Below are 20,241 nucleotides of genomic sequence, written 5' to 3'. Positions count from 1 at the left end.
ATTGTGTTTAAATGTCATCAAGACCTAAATTCTTCCTAATCTAGGGAGTATTTTATTGGTGTTTGGGTCATCATACCAGTAACAGAAAATTCTACATCATGTATAAGGAAAAGCTCAGAGTTATACAATCACATAATTTAAGCTAAAACACTTCCTTATTTCTTTTAACTACTAAGAAAAAGAAAACTGGGCAAGGAAGATTGCTCGTTATACATTTACCAGAATTTTGGATTCGCCATGTTTTTATAAATTGAGTATCAGGAGGTATCGACTCCCCTTCTCCTATGGTGACATCTTCAACAAAGGACATAGAGGGCACACTGATGTTTGGGCTCTCAAAGTCATAATAGGCGCCAATTGCTGCTTGTAGGTTCCTACAAATAAAGAGAAAAGGCAAAAGACTTCAGTCCTCTCCAGAGCATATTATCCTAATTGTCAAACAAAAGGAACCTATAGAACCCATATATAGAAGGTATATAGACGGCTCCTGGTATGTTAATCTTCAGAGTCATTGATTCTGGCTAAGGAACAACAGGAAAAACGGCAGGACCAAAAACTTGTGCATCACTTTCTTCCCAAGGTACCCACATAGAAAGTAACAAACATTATTAGCACCATCAGCAACAATGTGAGGAAATCCCCCTCTTACCCATAAGGACAGCAAGTATTGGTAAGGGAGTCAATTAAAAGAGAGCTCCTCTGTAGCTGTGACTAAAATCCAAAGAAGCTCCATTAAAAAAAAAAAAATCTAATTATTTTTTTTTAAAAAGCAATACATGCACATGATTCAAAGTTTCATACAATGAAAACTACCCATCTTATCTCTTCCTTCCTACACACACACAGGTAATCATTCGTTCATATTACTTTCTTAAATACCCTTCCAGAACTTCCTTATGCACATACAAGCAAATGATATACATTCTTATTTCCCCCCTTCTTACACAATTGGTAGCATATTACACACTGCCCTTTCCTTTATTCCCTTAACACTGTATCATAAAGACATTTCTAAGTCAGTACACAATGAATATCCTCATTGTTTTTTACAGCTGTATCCACTGTATAGATATATCATTATTTAGGTAACCAATCCACTTTTGAGTTTGCTTCCAATCTTTAATTCTTCCATATATAAGATTAAGCACACATAGTTTAACATACAAGTGCATCTGCAGGATAAAGTCCTACAAGTGATACCGCTGGGTCAAAGGGCATATATTTGTGGCTTTAATCGATATATCTAAACTTCCCTCAATAAAAAAGTTACATACTTAATGAATGCTCCCACCAAGAATGTATGAGAGTGCCTATTTCCCCACTTGCTCATCAACGGTGTTTCTCCAACATTTTGGATTTTTGTCGATCTGACAGGTAAAAAATAAGATCTTGGTGAGGTCTTAACACCATTTTGTAAATAGTGGTGTTCTTTATTTTGTTTTTTAAGATTTATTTATTTATTTAATTTATTTTTGGCTGTATCAGGTCTTAGTTGCAGTACACAGGATCTTCGTTGAGGCATGCGGTATCTTTCGTTGTGGCGCGTGGGCTCTTCGTTGTGGTGTGCTGGCTTCTCTCTAGTTGTGGCATGTAGGTTTTCTCTTCTCTAGTTGTGGCACGCAGGCTCCAGGGCACATGGGCTCTGTAGTTGTGGCACGCGGGTTCCAGAGCATGCGGGCTCTAGTTGAGGTGTGCAAGTGCCGTAGTTTTGGCACACGGGCTTAGTTGCCCCGCGGCATGTCGGATCTTAGCTCCCTGATCAGGGATCAAAGCCACGTCCCCTGCATTGTAAGGTGAATTCTTTACCACTGGACCACCAGGGAAGTCCCTAGTGTTCTTTTCAATTACTTATAAACCCCCTTAGGTCAGAAGGAACTACCAAGCACACAAACCAGAGTCCCTAACTGAACAGAATCACATGACTGACAGCTTGGTTCTTCAGTGCCAGAGACCAAAGGCCGCTAAGGGGTTTAAGTTAGCTGTGTTCATTAAGGATCAAAGAAATTGTCAGTAATTTCATTAACCATTTCTCTTATGGTCTTCCTCAAACTAGTGACATCATCCCCAGTCCCCACAGAATAACAACACAAATAGCATTTTTCTAAACATAACCCAACCATAAGCCAATGGATACAGTGGGTTGTTTTTAATTATGTATAAACGTAGCATGAAATAAGCTCTGACAGTACACAACTGTTCAACAGACATGCTATTAACAGCAAATACTTTTCTGCTGGGGGCCTGCCTGCTCTTCCAGGTGTTTGCAGCTGCCAGAAAGGAAGGCTATATTTAGAGCAGCTACCTCAGGTCAAGCCTCATGCAATGGCGGCCTGCAGTATTAGTGAGTCATGACTGGAATTACACCACCACCAACTGCTGGGCCCGTCATGTGTGTGCTAGATAAAATTTACATGCAGCAGAACTGGGCCAGGGTCCAAACTGTGCCTGTTTACTTGATCATTCAATAGGAAGGCTTAGACTTCAGTTTTTCCAGCAACTTCCTTATCTAGCTGACACTGATCTCAAGTGAAGAATATGTGACTGGTCGAACTTGGGGATGCCCAGATCCTACCACCTGCAAACAGACTTAGGAGTATATCTGGAATCAGCCTTACACTTAGGGATCAGAGATAAAACAAGGGAGAGAGAAATAAGCCTAGGTTGCATTTTGTTCTTCTGAAACTTTTTATAAAAACCAAGTGGCCACTTTTTTATAAAGATAATTTTTCTGCCGAAGGTCTCAGGCAAACAGCCTGAATTGTCTTCTGTTCACTTGGCTGTAAAATATGCTTGGGAGGGAAGAGACTATTTGTGCACTCAGGACAATTGCCAATGCTCATCCTCAGCCTGTGTCATATTTCGCCACTTGGCTCTGCCTGATATCAAACAGGACTTCGAGACCAGAACAGGAGAAACACTAGCAAGTGGAAAAGTCCAGCTACCCTACTTAGGCAGATCCATCCCCCTCCCAAATCTCCTTTCACATATTCCAACTCACCCCACAGCCAAGCCAACAAAACTGCTTACTTGCACCTGTATTATACAGAAAATTCAACCAGAGAAAGATTAAGGAATACTTTTAAAGCCCAAAGTGAAACTGAAAGTAGTGAACAGGACTCCTGTCAGGACGAAGAAGTGAAGGATGACAAAGCACAATCATTTCCCAAGTACAAGGCGGACAGAAGACATTAGCCCGGTGGTGCTCTAACCCATCAGGCAGGTACACAGCTCCTCAGCACTTGGACCATTTAGATCACTGCCTCACAGGGCCAAGGAACCGCAGGAAGAGACTAAACAGCTCCTATTCAGTGAGAGAATAGCAGATTTGATAGCATGTATTCCTGTTCAAAACAACATACCCAACTATTATTAGCCAATAAAAAACTCTACATGAAACAGAGCTGGCTGAGGAGATGGGAAAGGGAGGACACTGATTCAGTATGCAGCCCAGCCTGAAAGTTTAAACTTCCAGGTTCCTTCAGTGTTTTTGCTCAAGAAAAGTTTTTACTCTGATTTTAAAAAGTTAAAAGTGCCCTAAAGAACAAAGGGAGGCAGTGTTAATAGGGGGAAAAAGGGCACAGGCAAAGATGGATGATAGTGATGGTTACATAACATTGTGAATATACTTTATGCCACAGAACTGTGCACTGAAAAATGGTTAAAATGGTAACATTTTATTTTACTTTATTTTTTACTGACGTATAGTTGATTTACAATGTTATGTTAGTTTCTGATGTACAGCAAAGTGATTCAGATATATATATTATTTATCATATTCTTTTCCATTATGGTTTATTACAGGATACTGAATATAGTTCCCTGTGCTATACAGTAGGACCTTGCTGTTTATCAGGTGGTTTGTATCTGCTAATCCCAAACTCCTAATTTATCCTTCCCCCACCCCCTTTCCCCTTTGGTAACCATAAGTTTGTTTTCTATGTCTGTGAGTCTGTTTCTGTTTTGTAAATAAATTCATTTGGATCATATGTTAGATTCCACGTATCGGTGATACCACATGGTATTTGCCTTCCTGACTTACTTCATTCACTTAGTATGATAATCTCTAGGTCCATGCATGTTGCTGCAAATGGCATTATTTCACTCTTTTTTATGGCTGAGTAGTATTCCATTGTATATATTTACCACATCTTCATTATCCATTCATCTGTCGATGGACATTTAGGTTGCTTCCACGTCTTGGCTATTGTAAATAGTGCTGCTATGAACATGGGGGTGCATGTACCTTTTCAAATTAGTTTTCTCCTGATATATGCACAGAAGTGGAATTGCTGGATCATATGGCAACTCTATTTTTAGTTTTTTAAGGAACCTCCAAACTGTTTTCCATTGTGGCTGCACCAATTTACATTCACACCAACAGTGTAGGAGGGTTCCCTTTTCTCCACACCCCATCCAGCATTTGTTATTTGTAGACTTTTTAATGATGGCCATTCTGACCAGTGTGAGGTGATAACTCACTGCAGTTTTGATTTTCATTTCTCTAATAATTAGCGATATTGAGCATCTTTTCATGTGCCTATTGGCCATCTGTATGTCTTCTTTGAAGAAATGTCTATTTAGGTCATCTGTCCATTTTCCCACTGGGTTGTTTGTTTCTTTGTCATTGAGTTGTATGAGCTGTTAGTATATTTTGGAAATTAAGCCCTTGTCAGTTGCATTGTTTGCAAATATTTTCTCCCAGTCCATAGGTTGTCTTTTCCTTTTGCTTATGGTTTTCTTGCTGTGCAAAAGCTTTTAAGTTTTTGATAAGGTCCCATTTGATTATAAAATGGTAAAATTTTAAATGGCTTTGTTTGGAGGCAGCTCCTAACCCCTGGCTGTGGGGCTTTGAACAAGGGGTTAAGCATCTGTGTCAGTTTACTCATGTGCAAAACTGAGTTTTTTTATTGTAAGGTTGCTTATATTTTTTATTACAAAGTTGGGTGTTATAAAGTTGGCTGTGAAGACTGCATGAGGCAATGTGTGTAAATGCCAATGCCCTAGGTTGGCAGTCATTCATTCAACAAATATTTAATTAATGAGCATTTATCCATGTTCTAGGCACTTGGCCTGGGTCTAGGGACAGAACAGACAGCAAAACAGACAAGGGCCCTCTCCGTTACAAAGCCTAGCAGACTGCAGCAAACCAGGGACACTCAAAGAAGGGTAACTACAACTACCTCTCACACTGAGGCTTATCGGCCCAAGGCAGCTTTTCCATCTTGGGGTAAAAAAAAAACAATGGGCTTGGTGCACAATACAGTTTCAACTGCACTGATAATCAGGTTAACCTGATTTGGAGTAGAAGAATCTGGTGATGCTGATATGTGTTTCCTGATGAAATGCAGTTTTATAACTAAGAAGCAATATTGTCCAACCTTCATTTTATAGATGAGGCCACAGATGCACTGACAGGTAAATAACTTGCCCCAGGCTAGACAGTCAATTATTAGTACAAATCAGAACCACATCTATTCAAAGGCATAAAACTTTTACCTTACCCAGAATTTTCCAGTTTTCTACTAATGCTCTGAACATCTGATTTTCTTAAGAACATATTAAGTACTATCATGAATTCTATAAATGAATTAATTATAACTTCTCATTAAACTGAATTCCTGAAAGTGGTCAAATGCCTAATCTTGCATATATTCACAAACACAAAATATTTATTTTTGTACTATTTATACAAACATAAGTCAGATTGACAGTCTTATGAAGAAAAATCATCTATATACTGAATATACAGTCAGGAACATAATCCCAAAAATACGGGGGTAGAAGAAAACAGTTAAGAAAACTAGGAAATCAGAATTAAAGAGGGAATGCCGGAAGTCTAAGTATTAGCTCAGATTCTCAGCAAAATAAAATTAGACACCTTCTCTTTCCACTCTCTGAACAAGTAAGAAACTCAAAAGGGTCCAAATTGTTTATAAGAAAAAAAAACTATCCATCTAATTTGGACATAAATTAAAATGGGAAATCAGAATATTGAATCAATCTAGTTAAACATGAACAGTAGCATCTTCAGGCTTCAAGTAGTACCTATCCTGAACTTCAAGAAGTTTCCCTCACCTGTGGAGCACCAATGATACTGCTCCTAAGGCACAAGCTCATCAGGAATCAGAAAGACCTCACTGTCTTTGAGTGACTGAAAAAAGCTGATTAGAAAAAGGATCAGCAAAACAGATGTCAGTTCTTACCTGGGCTTTCCAACATCTACCCGGGCTTTCCAACATCAACTCAGCAAGCATGTAACATGGAAGACCAAAAAAAGAGGCCAAAAAACATGTACTTGTGATACTTGTGAATTTTAAGGCCTGAGAAGAAACTGAGAATTTCATTAAAACAAAGATGAATGCAGGTAGGGAACAGAAGTTGGGCTAAAGAAGACTTAAAATACTTTCAAACCTAAAAATTAACTAATAGATGATATTATTTAATACATGAAGACAGTAAGAAGAAAGAAAGAACTTGTGAAAGATTTCATTAAGAGGAGCAACAAAGTTCACACCAGTATTTACCCACTTCTCAGGGCCCTAGCAAGCCCTAGATTGTTTCTTCCTCTTCTTTTCCTGGCTATTTACTGATCCATTAATTTTAATACTTTTTAGAACTGGTCCCTCTAACTAACATCAGCAGTTATACCTTTTCCAAAGAGAAAGTAAAACACTAGCATTCTGCCATGAAAACCCAAGGTGGTGGCACTGTTCTCGATTTAAAGAGAGGGTCCAGGGGTTAGGCGCTTTCACTGCCGTGGCCTGGGTTCAGTCCCTGGTCAGGGAACTAAGATCCCTCAAGCCTTGTTGACAACCCCAAAATTCAGAGACATAACAACCAAATGCAATATATGATCTTTGAGGTCCTTGAATGGATTCTGATTCTATTTAAAAAAAAAAAAGGTTAAAAATGATACATTTGGGAAGAACTGAGCAAACTTACAATATGTACTGGATATCTTTTTAGTACTAAAGAATTTTTGTAAATTATCTTAGTGTCTTACTACGTAGTTATGTAAAGGAATGTCCTTTTTTTTAGAAGCATGCTGAAATATTTAAGGATGAAGGGTCGTGATGTCTACAACTTTCAAATGATTCAAAAAATTTTTATATAAAGAAAACAAATTATGGCAAAAATGTTAACCACTGTTGTTGAATTAGGTGGCAAGTATAAGGGTATATATACTCTGATTCTTTTAAAATTTTCTGTAGGTTTGAATAGTTTATAAAAAAGGTAAATGAAAACAAAAACAGAAGAAAGAAAAGGTATCTTATTTCCCACCACTGGAAGATACAAAAAAAAATTAGGTGCAAAGAATTACTTCAGCCATCTAGGGAACATTAAGGAACCTACTGGGAACCTCAGGAGACCTAATGAGGATGAGGCTGACATGCTGACAATGACAGATCAGAAAGGGAAATAAAATTGCTGTGTCCTTGATGATATAGTTGAACCACTAAATTAGGCAACCCCAGAGCCATCTTACATTGGGTACCGCTGTCATCTGAGAAAATACAATTGGCTCATTGTTTAAAAAGTGGGCAGGGGAAGGGGCAGATTTTGAGCCTACACCAATTTGACAGTGGCATCATAGAGTTTAATTTCTGAGTGCCTTTGGCTGTGTCAAGATCAAACTATTTCTCCTCTTTTAAAAAAACTGAGGTGAAAGTCACATAACATACAATTAACTACATACTTTAAAGTATACAATTCAATGGTGTTTACTGCATTCACAATGTTGTGCAACCACCACCTCTACTTTCAAAACTTTTAAATCATCTCATACCCATTAAGAACACCACATATCCATTAAGTAATCATTCTTCATTATTCCCTCCCCCGCATCCCCTGGCAACTACATATCTATTTTCTGTCTCTATGAATTTGTCTATTTTCGATAATTTATATAAAAGGAATGACACCATATGCAACCTCTGTGTCTGGTTTCTTCCACTTAGCAGAATATTTTTGAGATTTATCCCAAATGGTAGCATGCTGATCAGTATTTCATTCCTTTATATGGCTAAATAATATTCCATTATATGTACATACCACATTTTGACTATCCATTCATCTGCTGATGGGCATTTGGATTGTTTCTACCTTTTGACTATTGAGTAATACTGCTATAAACATTCATATACAAGTGTCTGTGTGGGCATATGTGCTCATTTCTTTAGATATATACCTAGGAGTAGAACGTCTGGGTCACATGTAATTCCATGTCTAACTTTTCAAAAAACCACAAACTGTTTTCCACATCAGCTGAACCATGTTACATTTCTACCAACAATGTACAAGTCAAGTGTTCCTATTTCTCGACATCCTCACCAACGCTTCTTTTCTTTTTTTTTCTTTTTTTTTTTCTTTTTTGCGTTACGCAGGCCTCTCACTGTTGTGGCCTCTCCCGTTGTGGAGCACAGGCTCCGGACGCACAGGCTCAGCGGCCATTGGCTCACAGGCCCAGCCGCTCCGTGGCATGTGGGATCTTCCCGGACCAGGCCACAAACCCGTGTCCCCTGCATCGGCAGGCGGACTCTCAACCACTGCGCCACCAGGGAAGCCCTCTTTTTTTTTTTATTATAGCCATCCTAGTGGGTGTGAAGTGATATCTGACTGTGGTTTTGATTTCCATTTCCTTAATGACCAATGATCTTAAACAACTTTTCATGTACTTGGCTATCTGTATATCCTCTTCGGAGATACGTCTATTCAAATCCTTTGTTCATTTTTGTGACTGAGTTGCTTGTCTTCCTATTGTGCAGCTGCAAGGATTCTTTATACATTCTGGATACTAGACCCTTATCAGATATATGATTTACAAATATTTTCTCCCATTATGTTGACTGTCTTTTCACTTCCTTGATAATGTCTTTTGATGCATAACAAGTTTTTAATTTTGTTGCAGTCTGATTTATCTAGTTTTTTTCATTGTTGCTTTGACTCTGACATCAAATCTAAGAATCAGTAGCCCAATCCAAGATCATGAAGATTTATCCCTATGTTTCTTCTAATAGTTTTATTGTTTTACTTTTATTTAGGTCACTGATTTTCAGTTAATTTTTGTATAAAGAGTGAGGTAGGGGGTCTGACTTCATTCTTTTGCCTGTGGTTATCCAGTTGTACCAGCACCATGTGTTAAAGAAGATGAAACATTTTTAAGAGAAAAAGAAGTTGGACAGACTCTTGGGTATGAGTAGGATTCTGCCCTATGGGTGATCCTTGCTAGCCTTTGGGGACACTTCTATGTCAAGTGCAGTAAACGGCAAAGCTCAGACATGGGAAACTGAGTGGGTGAACAAATTGAGACATGCACTGTACCTCACCATAACTCAAGTATGGTATGCTTATGCTCTGATCACCCTAAAAAATATATTTCCTATTCCCAAACACAGTTTCCAGGACTGAAAGAACCAACAACATTTATGCTCAGAATCAAACTAAATTATCAGTACAAAAATGTTTTCCCTATCTGCCAATCAGTAAGTATATAATATTTACTTCTTTTATATTTCTTTTCTTTAAGTTTTCACTCATTCATGCTCTAGGTAATAGAAACGTAAAGATAAATAAGACAAAGTCTTTGCTACCAAGGAACACAAAGTCTATTAAAGGAATATTTAGAAACAAGTAATCACAATTCAATGAGGTAAATTTCAGGGAAGAAATATAACCAAGGACTACAAAAGTACAGAAAAGAAAATACCTTACTCCAACTTAGGAATTCAGGGAAAGCTTCATCAACCAGGTAACATCAAAACTGTACCCTAGGGCTTCCCTGGTGGCGCAGTGGTTGAGAGTCTGCCTGCCGATGCAGGGGACACGGGTTCGTGCCCCGGTCCGGGAAGATCCCACATGCCGCGGAGCGGCTGGGCCCGTGAGCCATGGCCACTGAGCCTGCGCATCCGGAGCCTGTGCTCCGCAATGGGAGAAGCCACAACAGTGAGAGGCCCGCGTACCGCAAAAAAAAAACAAACTGTACCCTAATGAACTGGTTAACCACTTAGAGAAGGGGGTGAAGGGGCATTTCAGATAGAGGGAGATTATGTGCAAAGGCACACAAATGTATGAGAATCACAAGAACACCACAAACTCACCAACAGCCAGAAAAAGACAGGCCTGACAACATTCAGGTCTCTGGTTCTGGTTGTTTCTGAAGCCCAAATGAATTGCTAACTTAAGTTCTAAGATATTCCTGTATCCTTATTAATTCTCATTTTTATTCAGGCTAGTTTAAGACAGGGTTGTGTTCACCTCCAGTACAGTCCTAACTGATACAAGACTAAAGTATTGCAAAAGTTAAAAATCCACAATGCATAACAAAGTCAAGGGGACTTCCCTGGTGGAGCAGTGGTTAAGAATCTTCCTGCCAATGCAGGGGACATGGGTTTGAGCCCTGGTCCGGGAAGATCCCACATGCCGCAGAGCAACTAAGCCCACGCGCCACAACTACTGAGCCTGCGCTCTAGAGCCTGCGAGCCATAACTACTGAATCCCGAGCGCCTAGAGCCCATGCTCTGCAACAAGAGAAGCCACCACAATGAGAAGTCCACACACCGCAACAAAGAGTACCCCCATTCGCCAGAACTAGAGAAAGCCTGCAAGCAGCAAGGAAGACCCAACGCAGCCAAAAATAAGTAAATAAATATTTTTAAAAACAAACAAACAAAAAGTCAAGGTGAGATGGAGGAAATGGGCTCCCCTCCATCTGGGCTTAGCAAGCTAGCAGTCCCTGTATGTAGCAAAGCAACTGGTTACACTCCATATGCACTCCAAAGCTAGATGGAGCTTTTGGAGCTTGGACCATAAAAGGAAATTGCCCACAGAACACTCTGCAAACTTCAGTAAAGTTTTTCAAGACAATCCAACCTGCAAAACACAACCCAACCCAATCTGGTTTTCCAGAAAGAAGATATGACATATAAGATAAGAATATAACTTTCTGCCCAAAGCCAGAGATCTGAAACCTCTAATGGTTAGATAATTAAGAGACTTGCTGAATTTCAGCACCTGAACTCTCTGCATCACTTAAACTGTGAGACACTGATGAATACAATGTAGATAGCCCCTTTCAAACACTTCTCCCAGGATCCCCCAAACTGCCATCTCCTCCTCCCTTCATTATAAACCATATCTAAAAGAAACATAGCTGGGAGAAGGGAAATTTAGGGGGTGACATTCCACAGAATATTTGAGAAAACTCTAAATCCAGAATTATCCACCCATGCCCTGAGTAGAGATCTTTAACCTGGAAAGATAAGCAGAGCTAAGGGACCTAACCCAGTCCTAGCAATCCTCTTCAGCAATTTGGAGACTAAAATCTAATTATAATATTACTGGACTTGGTTATTTATCAAAGGGAATGTCCAAATACGAAGTGGATAAGCAATGAACTTAAGTTTTAAAGGAGTTCTATTATTAGGAGCCTATAATTATTATACCCCTGGTCAAGCCCTAGGTCCCAAAAGTAGCATCGTATTGGAAGGGAAAGCTAAAGCAGCATGGCCCTCATAAAGGAACTCTCCCACCCTGCCCCTACATCTCCTGTGCTCTTCTCAAGGAAGGTCATGAAGAATATCAGACACAGGAAATCTTTCTGGGGTAAGCTAGGCCAAGGCCTTCAGTTCTTCACCGATGAAATGAGTTAACAGGTGACCAGGAGACTTGCTGACTGTATTTTACTGCTGCTGCCCTACAGAAGACAGTGTACACTCGTAATTCTTTCTGCTTCTATCCCCCAGGCTGAGAACAGTGCCTGGCATATAGAAGGTGCTTAATATATATTTGTTGACTGGAATATGCTACTGACCAAAATATAGTACAGCTGCCCTTGACCAACATGAGGTAAATTGGGTGGGTCCACTATACTCAGATTTTTTTCAGTGGTAAATACTACAGTACTACACAATCCAAGATTGGTTGAATCCACGGATTGGGAACTGCCAATGTGGAGGGCCAAATTACAAATTATACACAGATTTTCCACTGCATGGAGGGTTTGCACTCTTAACCCTCGAGTTGTTAAAAGGTCAACTATATTTTCCCTTTCATCACATTTTCCCCTCACAATTTTATACTGGGACTATAGGCATACCTTGTTTTAATGGACTTGGCTTTAGTGCTTTACAGATAATTGCTTTTTTACAAATTGAAAGTCTGTGGCAATCTGGCTGCAGGCAAGTCTATCAGTGCATTTTTCCAACAGCATTTGCTCACTTTGTGTCTCTGTGTCACATTTTGGTAATTCTCACAATATTTCAAACTTTTTCATTATTATTATATTTGTTATGGTGATCTGTGATCAGCAATCTCTGATGTTTCTATTGTAATTGTTTTGGGGTGCCACGAACAGTGCCCACATAAGACTGTGAACTTAATTGGTAAATGTATGTGTTCTGACCACTCCACCAACCAGCCATTCCCCCACCTCTCTCCCTTCTCCTTGGGTCTCCCTATTCCCTGAGATATAATATTGAAATTAGGACAACTAATAACCCTTCAATGGCCTCTAGGTGTTCGAGTGAAAGGAAGAGCCACACATCTCTCCCTTTACATCAAAAGCTAGAAATGATTAAGCTTAGTGAGGAAGGCATGTCAAAAAACAAGATAGGCCAGAAGCTAGGTCGCTTGTACCAAGCAGCTAAGTTGTAAAAGCAGAGGAAAAGTTCTTCAAGGAAATGAAAAGTGCTACTCCAGTGAACACACGAATCATAAGAAAAGTGAAACAGCCTTACTGCTCATATGGAGAAAGTTTGAGTGGTCTGGATAGAAGATCACATCAGCCACAACATTCCCTCAAGCCAAAGCCTAATCCAGAGCAAGGCCCTGACTCTCTTCAACTCTGTGAAGGCTGAGAGAGGTGAAGAAGCTGCAGAAGAAAAGTTTAAAGCTAGCAGAGGTTGGTTCTTGCAGTTTAAGGAAAGAAGCCCTCTCCATAACATAAAAGTGCAAGGTGAAGGAGCAAGTGCTGATGTAGAAGCTGCAGCAAGTTATCCAGAAGATCCAGCTAAGATAATTCATGAAGGTGGGCTACACTAAACAAGAGATTTTCAATGTAGACAAGACAGCCTTATATTGGGAGAAGATGCCATCTAGGACTTTCATAGCTAAGGAGGAGAAGTCAGTGCCTGGCTCCAAAGGACAGGCTTTCTTGTTAGGGGCTAATGCAGCTGGTGGCTTTACGGTGAAGCCAGTGATCATTTACCATTCTGAAAACTCTAGGGCCCTTAAAAATTATGCTCAATCTGCTCTGCCTGTGCTCTGTAAATGAAACAACAAAGCCTGGATGACTGTACATCTGTTTGCAACATGCTTCACTGACCATTTCAAGCCCACTGTTGAGACTTACTGCTCAGAAAAAAAGATTCCTTTCAAAATGTTACTACTGATCGACGGTGCTCCTGGTCACCCAAGAGCTCTGATGGAGATATGCAACGAGATTTTCATGTCTGCCAACACAACATCCGTTCTGTAGCCATAGATCAAAGAGTCATTTCTACTTTCAAGTCTTGTTCTTTAAGAAATACATTTTGTGAGGCTATAGTGAATCCTCTGATGCATCTGGGCAAAGTAAGTCCTTCTGGAAAGGATTCACCATTCTAGATGCCATTAAGAACATTTGTGATTCATGGGAGGAGGTCAAAATATCAACATTAAGAGGAGTTTGGAAGAAGCTGACTGTAATCCTCGTGGATGACTTTGGAGGGGTTCGAGACTTCAGCGGAGGAAGTAACTGCAGATGTGGTGGATGTAGCGAGAGAATTAGAAGCGGAGCCTGAAGATGTGACTGAATGGCTGCAATCTCAGGATAAAACTTTAACCGATGAGGAGTTAACTTTTTATGACGAGCAAAGAAAGTGGCTCCTTGAGATGGTATCTAGTCCTGGTGAAGATGCTGTGAAGATTGTTGAAATAACAACAAAGGACTTAGAATATTACATAAACTTAGTTGATAAAGGAATGGCAGGGTTTGAAAGAACTGACTCCCAATTTGAAAGAATTTCAACTGTGGGCAAAATGCTATCAAACAGCATTGCATGCTACAGAGAAACTGATCGTAAAAGGAAGAGTCAGTCAAGGCAGCAAACTTCATTGTTCTCTTACTTTAAGCTGCCCCAGCCTTCAGCAACTCCCAAGCTGATCAGTCTGTAGCCATCAACATGGAGGCAAGACCTTCCACCAGCAAAAAAGATTACAACTTGCTAAAGGCTCAGATGATGGTTAGCGGTTTTTGCCAATAAAGGATTTTTTAATTAAGATATGTGCATTGTTTTCTTAGACATAATGCTATTGCACACTTGACAGACTACAGTGTAGTCTAAACATAACTTTTACATGCACCGGGAAACCAAAAAATTCATGTGACTCGCTTTATGGCAATATTCAGTTTATTACGGTGGTCTGGAACTGAATCAGCTATATCTCCAATGTATGCCTATATATCAATATAACAGAGGGCAGAGGAATGCCAACAACAAAGAAATGTATCATTTAGCCTATAGAGTGCAGGATCATGCAAATGTATACCTGGACCAATCAAGACCACATTAGGGAAAGCACAGCTATCACCCAAAGACCTTCAGTTGGTGGGATAGGGCACCTGGGACAACAAAAGTCATAATTATGATAGCTGGACCTGACTAGGGGGTCTTCTCCCATGGGAGAGGGGGGATGAGAGCATTTGTAGTTGTTACTTGTTTGGCAATGCCCCCACTTGCACGTAGAACTCCTTAATACAGAGTGAGGTCATTCCAGAGTTAACGTCGGGCTGGGGACACCCAGAAATTTGAAACTGAAATTTAGAAAGAGTTTTTCTCATAGTATCTGGGCTATAAACTACACATTTGGGGGCTTTTGACAGTCACCGTTCTCTTCAGCAGAGATAGGAGACCACTGCAAACACCTAGATACAACATACATAGAAAGGAATCTGAAGGGTTTTTTAGTCCCTGGTTCCAGTTGTTCCTGGAAGCCCAAACTTATTCCTGCCTTTGGGTTCTGTGTAACATAGAAACATCCTTAAAATACCCCCACCCCTTTAGCATTATCTAGTTGGAAGTAAGTTTGTTACCTGCAACATAATAATCCCAGATTAATTCAAAATTGTAGAGTGTGGTCCAGAGATAGAGTCTGCAAGTCTGGTGCAAAGTCTGTCACAAGAGACAGAAGAGGAACTGGAAAGGTAAATTAAAACTTAACTCAGATCCAGCAATCTACTTTTGGGTATATATCCAAAAGAACAGAAAGCAGAGTCACAAAAAAAATGTGCACATCCATGTTCATAGCAGCATTATTCACAATAGCCAAAAGATGAAAGCACATGTCAATCAACGGATGAAATGGATTAAAATACACATACAGTGAAATATTACTCAAACTTAGAAAGGAAAAACTGTCACATGTTGGAACATGGATAAACCTTGAGAACATTATGCTAAGAGAAATAAGCTGTCACAAAAAAGATAAATACTGTATTACTGTATTCACTTATATGAGGTATCCAGAGTAGTAATTCATAGAAACGAAGTAGAATGATGACTGACAGGGGCTAAGGAAAGGGGGAAATGAAGAGTTATTGTTTATGGGTAGAGAATTTCAGTTTTGCAAGATGAAAAAGTTCTGGAGATTAAGTGCACAACATGCTTAACACTACTGAACTGTACACTTAAAAATGGTTAAGATGACAAATTCTATGTTATGTGTATTTAACCACAATTTTTAAAAATTTTAATTAGGATGAGACCAATACGCTTCAATAAGAAATTTGGACTTAACTCCTAAATGCAAAGGAGAGCATCTAAAGGTTAAAAAAAACAACTCTACTGAAGTAGGACTTATGCAGCATAAAACTCACCCATTTCAATTGCACAATTCAATGATTTTTAGTAAAGTTACTGAATTGTAACACAATCACCATGTTTCAGAACATTTTCATCATCCCCACAATGTGTATATATGTTATGTTAATGGCACAGGGGAATTAAGGATGTTAATCAGGTGACCTGGACATAGCAACATTATCCTGGATTATCCAGGTGAACTCAATGTAATCACTTCCTTAAGTGTGAGAGGGAACTGGAAGACAGAACCAGAGAGAGAGCAGTGTGAGAAGGACCCACACAACATGCTGGCTCTGAAGATGGAGAAAAGAGGCCATAAGACAAGGTACGGTATGTGGCCCCCTGGAAGTGGGAAAAGGCAAAGAAACGAACTCTCCAGCAAGAACACAGCCCTGTTACACCTTTATTTTAGCCCAGTGAGACTCATTTTGGATTTCTGAACTCCACAACCGTAAAATCATAAATTGGTGTTTTTATAAACCACTAAGTTTGTGGTAATTTATTAACAACAGCAAAAAATTAATACAATGGCTATTCATTATATTATTCTTTCTACTTTACTATATGTTTGAAAATGTTCATCATACAAGAAAACTATGAATATAAAAAACTAAAAGGTTACAAATAAAAAGGTGCTATTTTCTGCTGAGTCATTTCCTTCATCATAACTCGGCTCTCAAGAACTCAATTATCCATTAAAGATGCACACTTAGAAGTTAACTCCTATTCTTCTTGCCTCCCGCCACCCCACCCCCACCCCCGCCATGTAACTGTCATGGATACTTCCTAAAAAGGTAAATAATCATTAGGTTCAGTGCTAACTGAAATTTCTGAAGATAGGAGAACAGAGTAGAAATGCGCAGAGTAGCCATGAAAATGTAAAATACTCAGAAAGTCCCAGAATGACAAACAGAAAATGTGATTCAAACAAAACTAACTTCATAAACAAAACATTTGTGGTTTACTGTTGTTCATGGAACTTTCGTTGGGACATAATTTAAAGTAGCAGTTATGAAATGATTAAGTAAATCTATAATTATGGTTTTCAAAAGTGTGTTTACCTCACAAGGAGCTTAGAATAAGCCAGCAATGGTTAAAATGCGTCTTATCCTACAGCCTAGTCAGAGATCTGTTTTCTAAAAAATACTAGCAACTTTTTTTTTATTTTTAAAAAAGGGAAAAGTGCCAAAAAGCTAAATTGTAAGCCAGCGTTCCACTCTCAAATCTAGCTGTTGTTTCTGCATACAGAGAAAAAAAATGCAGGGGCTTCTAAAAGAAATCACACACCTTTTACATATACCTTTGATTAAAATGCTCCACACCTGTCTTATATGTCTTGCCTAGAGATTTCCTGATGGTGTGCTACAGGGGCCAGCTTCAAAGCCTCTTCAGTTTCATCGCCCCTAAAGAACCACGCTGACCACACCATCTTTGAAGAACACAACAGTAAGCCTCAGCATACATCACCTCCAAAATTGCATACTAGGGTACGTGTCTAAGACCCTATGTTATGAATCTTATTCTGTCCTCTAAAAACAAAAAGGTAAATAAAACTTGGCCAAGTTCTATGCAATATGATGAACAAAGCCAATGCAACGTTATCATCACCACCAAATAATGTCACATGGCCTTAATGCCTACTCTGCTCATTCTGCAGCCAACCCATCTCCAAATACTCTGTGGCTATATTTGGCTGTTCTCTAGTACATGTGAGATAGGTACCTTAAAAAGCTACATACACTGGAAGACTAAACTAAATTGGATAGAACTTGAAAAAAGACTAGGATAAAGGCAGATTTTATCACAGCTCATAAACCTGAGAGGACCAGCCCCCCTTTTATTTTACAAACTAATAAAATGACAGTATAAAAGATGTCAGATGCCATTTTTAGTAGTACCTAATCCCTGAGAACAAACAAGGAAGACAACATGTAAAGAATATTTCCTGTAAAAGTCCTATGACACTTGCAGACAGTCTCACATACTCTGTTAATGTTTTCTTGTCTGGGCAACCAACTGCACATAAGAAGCAGTCAGGTTTGGACAGCTCATCCAACTATGGCATTTATTTTACATTACAGAAGAAAAGAATTTTTAAAAATAGCTACTTTGCATGATACTGCATAATTACCACCAGTTAAATTACTATCAAAAAAAAAAATCACAAAACCATCCAAACAAACAAGGGGGGAAAAAAACTAATTTGGTTTACAAAGAAAAACTAATAAAAGCTTAAGAAAAACCATTTCTGTATCTTTTTCTTATTCCTTAAAAAGAGTGGTCTATCAAAGAGAGAAAAGCAGCAAACATCCCCAAATAATGTAAACACAGTCAAAAAGTTTATGTATTTCAAGCTTCGCAAAGGTCAAGGAGATCTCCCTCTCTCTCCAGTAGTTTCTTTGGATCCTTTGTGGCTAAGGGTAAGGTAAATACACTTAGCTCAACACTATTAAGACAAGCAACCAAAATCTGCTTCATTCTCCATAAAATCCTTCATGACTCTGACAAGTTCCATTTAAAAATTAGCAATATCTTTACAAAAGACTGCTAACTAATAAACACAGAAGGAACAACAGAATTAGAAAATTACCTTTTTGCAACCACTAGGCAATAAATAACTCAAGCAAGGATCATCAATGGATACTAAAACAGGAGAAAGATTGCTGGGGAAAAGGATATTCTCACAGTCTATCACAGATTACTTACTAATTACAAAGAAGAATAACAGGTGGACACTGTCTTAACTAAATACTCAAATTTAGCATAATAATGGGACAAAAGCAGATGCCTCCTGATGTGATGCAACAGAAGACACATTTCTAACAACAACAAAACGTTTAACCTGAATTTAACCATGAGGAAACAGACTAATCAACAATATGGGACACTCCAGAGGACAACTGGCCTGGACTTTTAAAAAATGTCAATGTCATAAAACAAGCAAATGGCAAAGGTGAGGTTAAAGACATGACAACCTAATATAGCATGAGATGCTTGAGAAGACTCTGGATTTTTTTTTAAAAAGTTATAAAGGGCATCTGGGGAACAAATAGGAAAATCTAGATATGAACTGTATATTGGATAACACTATTATTTCCAGGCTAACTTCCTTGGGAGTGACAATGACATTGCAGATATGTAGCATGACGCCCTTGTTCTTAGAAGATATCTGCTGAAGGACTAAGAGGTGAAATGTCATGATGTCTGCAATTTATCTCAAATGGTTCAGGGAAGAAAAATAAAATAAAATCCAGAGAGAGAACTTTCACACATTGCCGGTGGGAATGAAAAATGGTAGTTACTTTGGAAAAGAGTTTGGCAGTTTCTTAAAAAGACATAATTTTACAATACAAAATAGCAATCAATTCCTAGGTATCTACCCAGAAGAAATTAAAACACACATCTAAAGCCTTGCAAATGAATGTTCATAGCAGTTTTATTCATAATAGCCAAGTAGAAAAAAATCCAAATGTCCATCAACTGGTAAATGGATAAACAAAACGTGGTATATCCATGCAATGGAAAATTACTCAGCAACAAAAATACTGATACACGCTAAAACATGGATAAACCTCATAAACAAAACACTAACTGAAAGAAGCCAGATACAAAAGATCACTTATGCGACTTTCCTGGTGGTCCAGTAGCTTAAGAATCCGTGCTCCCAATGCAGGGGGCCCGGTTTCAATCCCTGGTCAGGGAACTAGATCCCACATGCATGCCGCAACTACAAGTTTGCATGCCACAACTAAGAGTCCACATGCTGCAACTAAGAGTCCACGTGCCACAACTAAAACACGCCGCAATGAAGATCCCGCATGCCATGACTAAAACATGGCACAGCCTAAATAAATAAATAATTTTTTTTAAAAAAGACTCCTTGGGCTTCCCTGGTGGCGCAGTAGTTGAGAGTCCACCTGCCGATGCAGGGGACACGGGTTCGTACCCCGGTCCGGGAAGATCCCACATGCCGTGGAGCAGCTGGGCCCACGAGCCATGGCCGCTGAGCCTGCGTGTCCGGAGCCTGTGCTCCACAACGGGAGAGGCCACAACAGTGAGAGGCCCACATACCGCAAAAATAAATAAATAAATAAAAAATAAAAAAAGACTCCTTATTATATGATTCCATTGATATAAACAGTAAAAGAAAAGGCAATTATTTAGAGACAGAAAAAAAATTAGTGTTTGCCTGAGGCTGGAAGTAGGAATGGTGATTAACTATAAATAGGCAGGCAAAGTCTTCTTGAAATGATGAAAATATTATACAACTGGATTGTAGTGATGGTTGCTCAGTTCTGTAAACTTACTAAAAATCATTCAATTATCTATTTTAAATGGGTTAATTTATGATATGTAAATTATACTTCAATAAAGATACTTAAAAAATAAAGCAGATATGGTA

General features: G+C 39.0%; 1 protein-coding gene across 3 annotated transcripts in view; it reads right to left on the bottom strand.

Annotated features, from left to right (window-relative positions):
* The window catches only part of ILRUN (inflammation and lipid regulator with UBA-like and NBR1-like domains), a 119,510-nt gene that overhangs the window by 81,114 nt on the left and 18,155 nt on the right, over positions 1–20,241 (bottom strand). For all 3 annotated transcript variants that reach the window (XM_060021984.1, XM_060021986.1, XM_060021985.1), the window contains exon 2: positions 220–374. In XM_060021984.1, coding sequence (XP_059877967.1) covers positions 220–374 — 155 coding nt within the window. The remainder of the gene's footprint in view (positions 1–219; positions 375–20,241) is intronic.

This window comes from Delphinus delphis, chromosome 10 (genome assembly GCF_949987515.2).
Source record: "Delphinus delphis chromosome 10, mDelDel1.2, whole genome shotgun sequence".
Classification (NCBI taxonomy): domain Eukaryota; kingdom Metazoa; phylum Chordata; class Mammalia; order Artiodactyla; family Delphinidae; genus Delphinus; species Delphinus delphis.
This window is presented reverse-complemented; position numbering and strand designations above follow the sequence as displayed.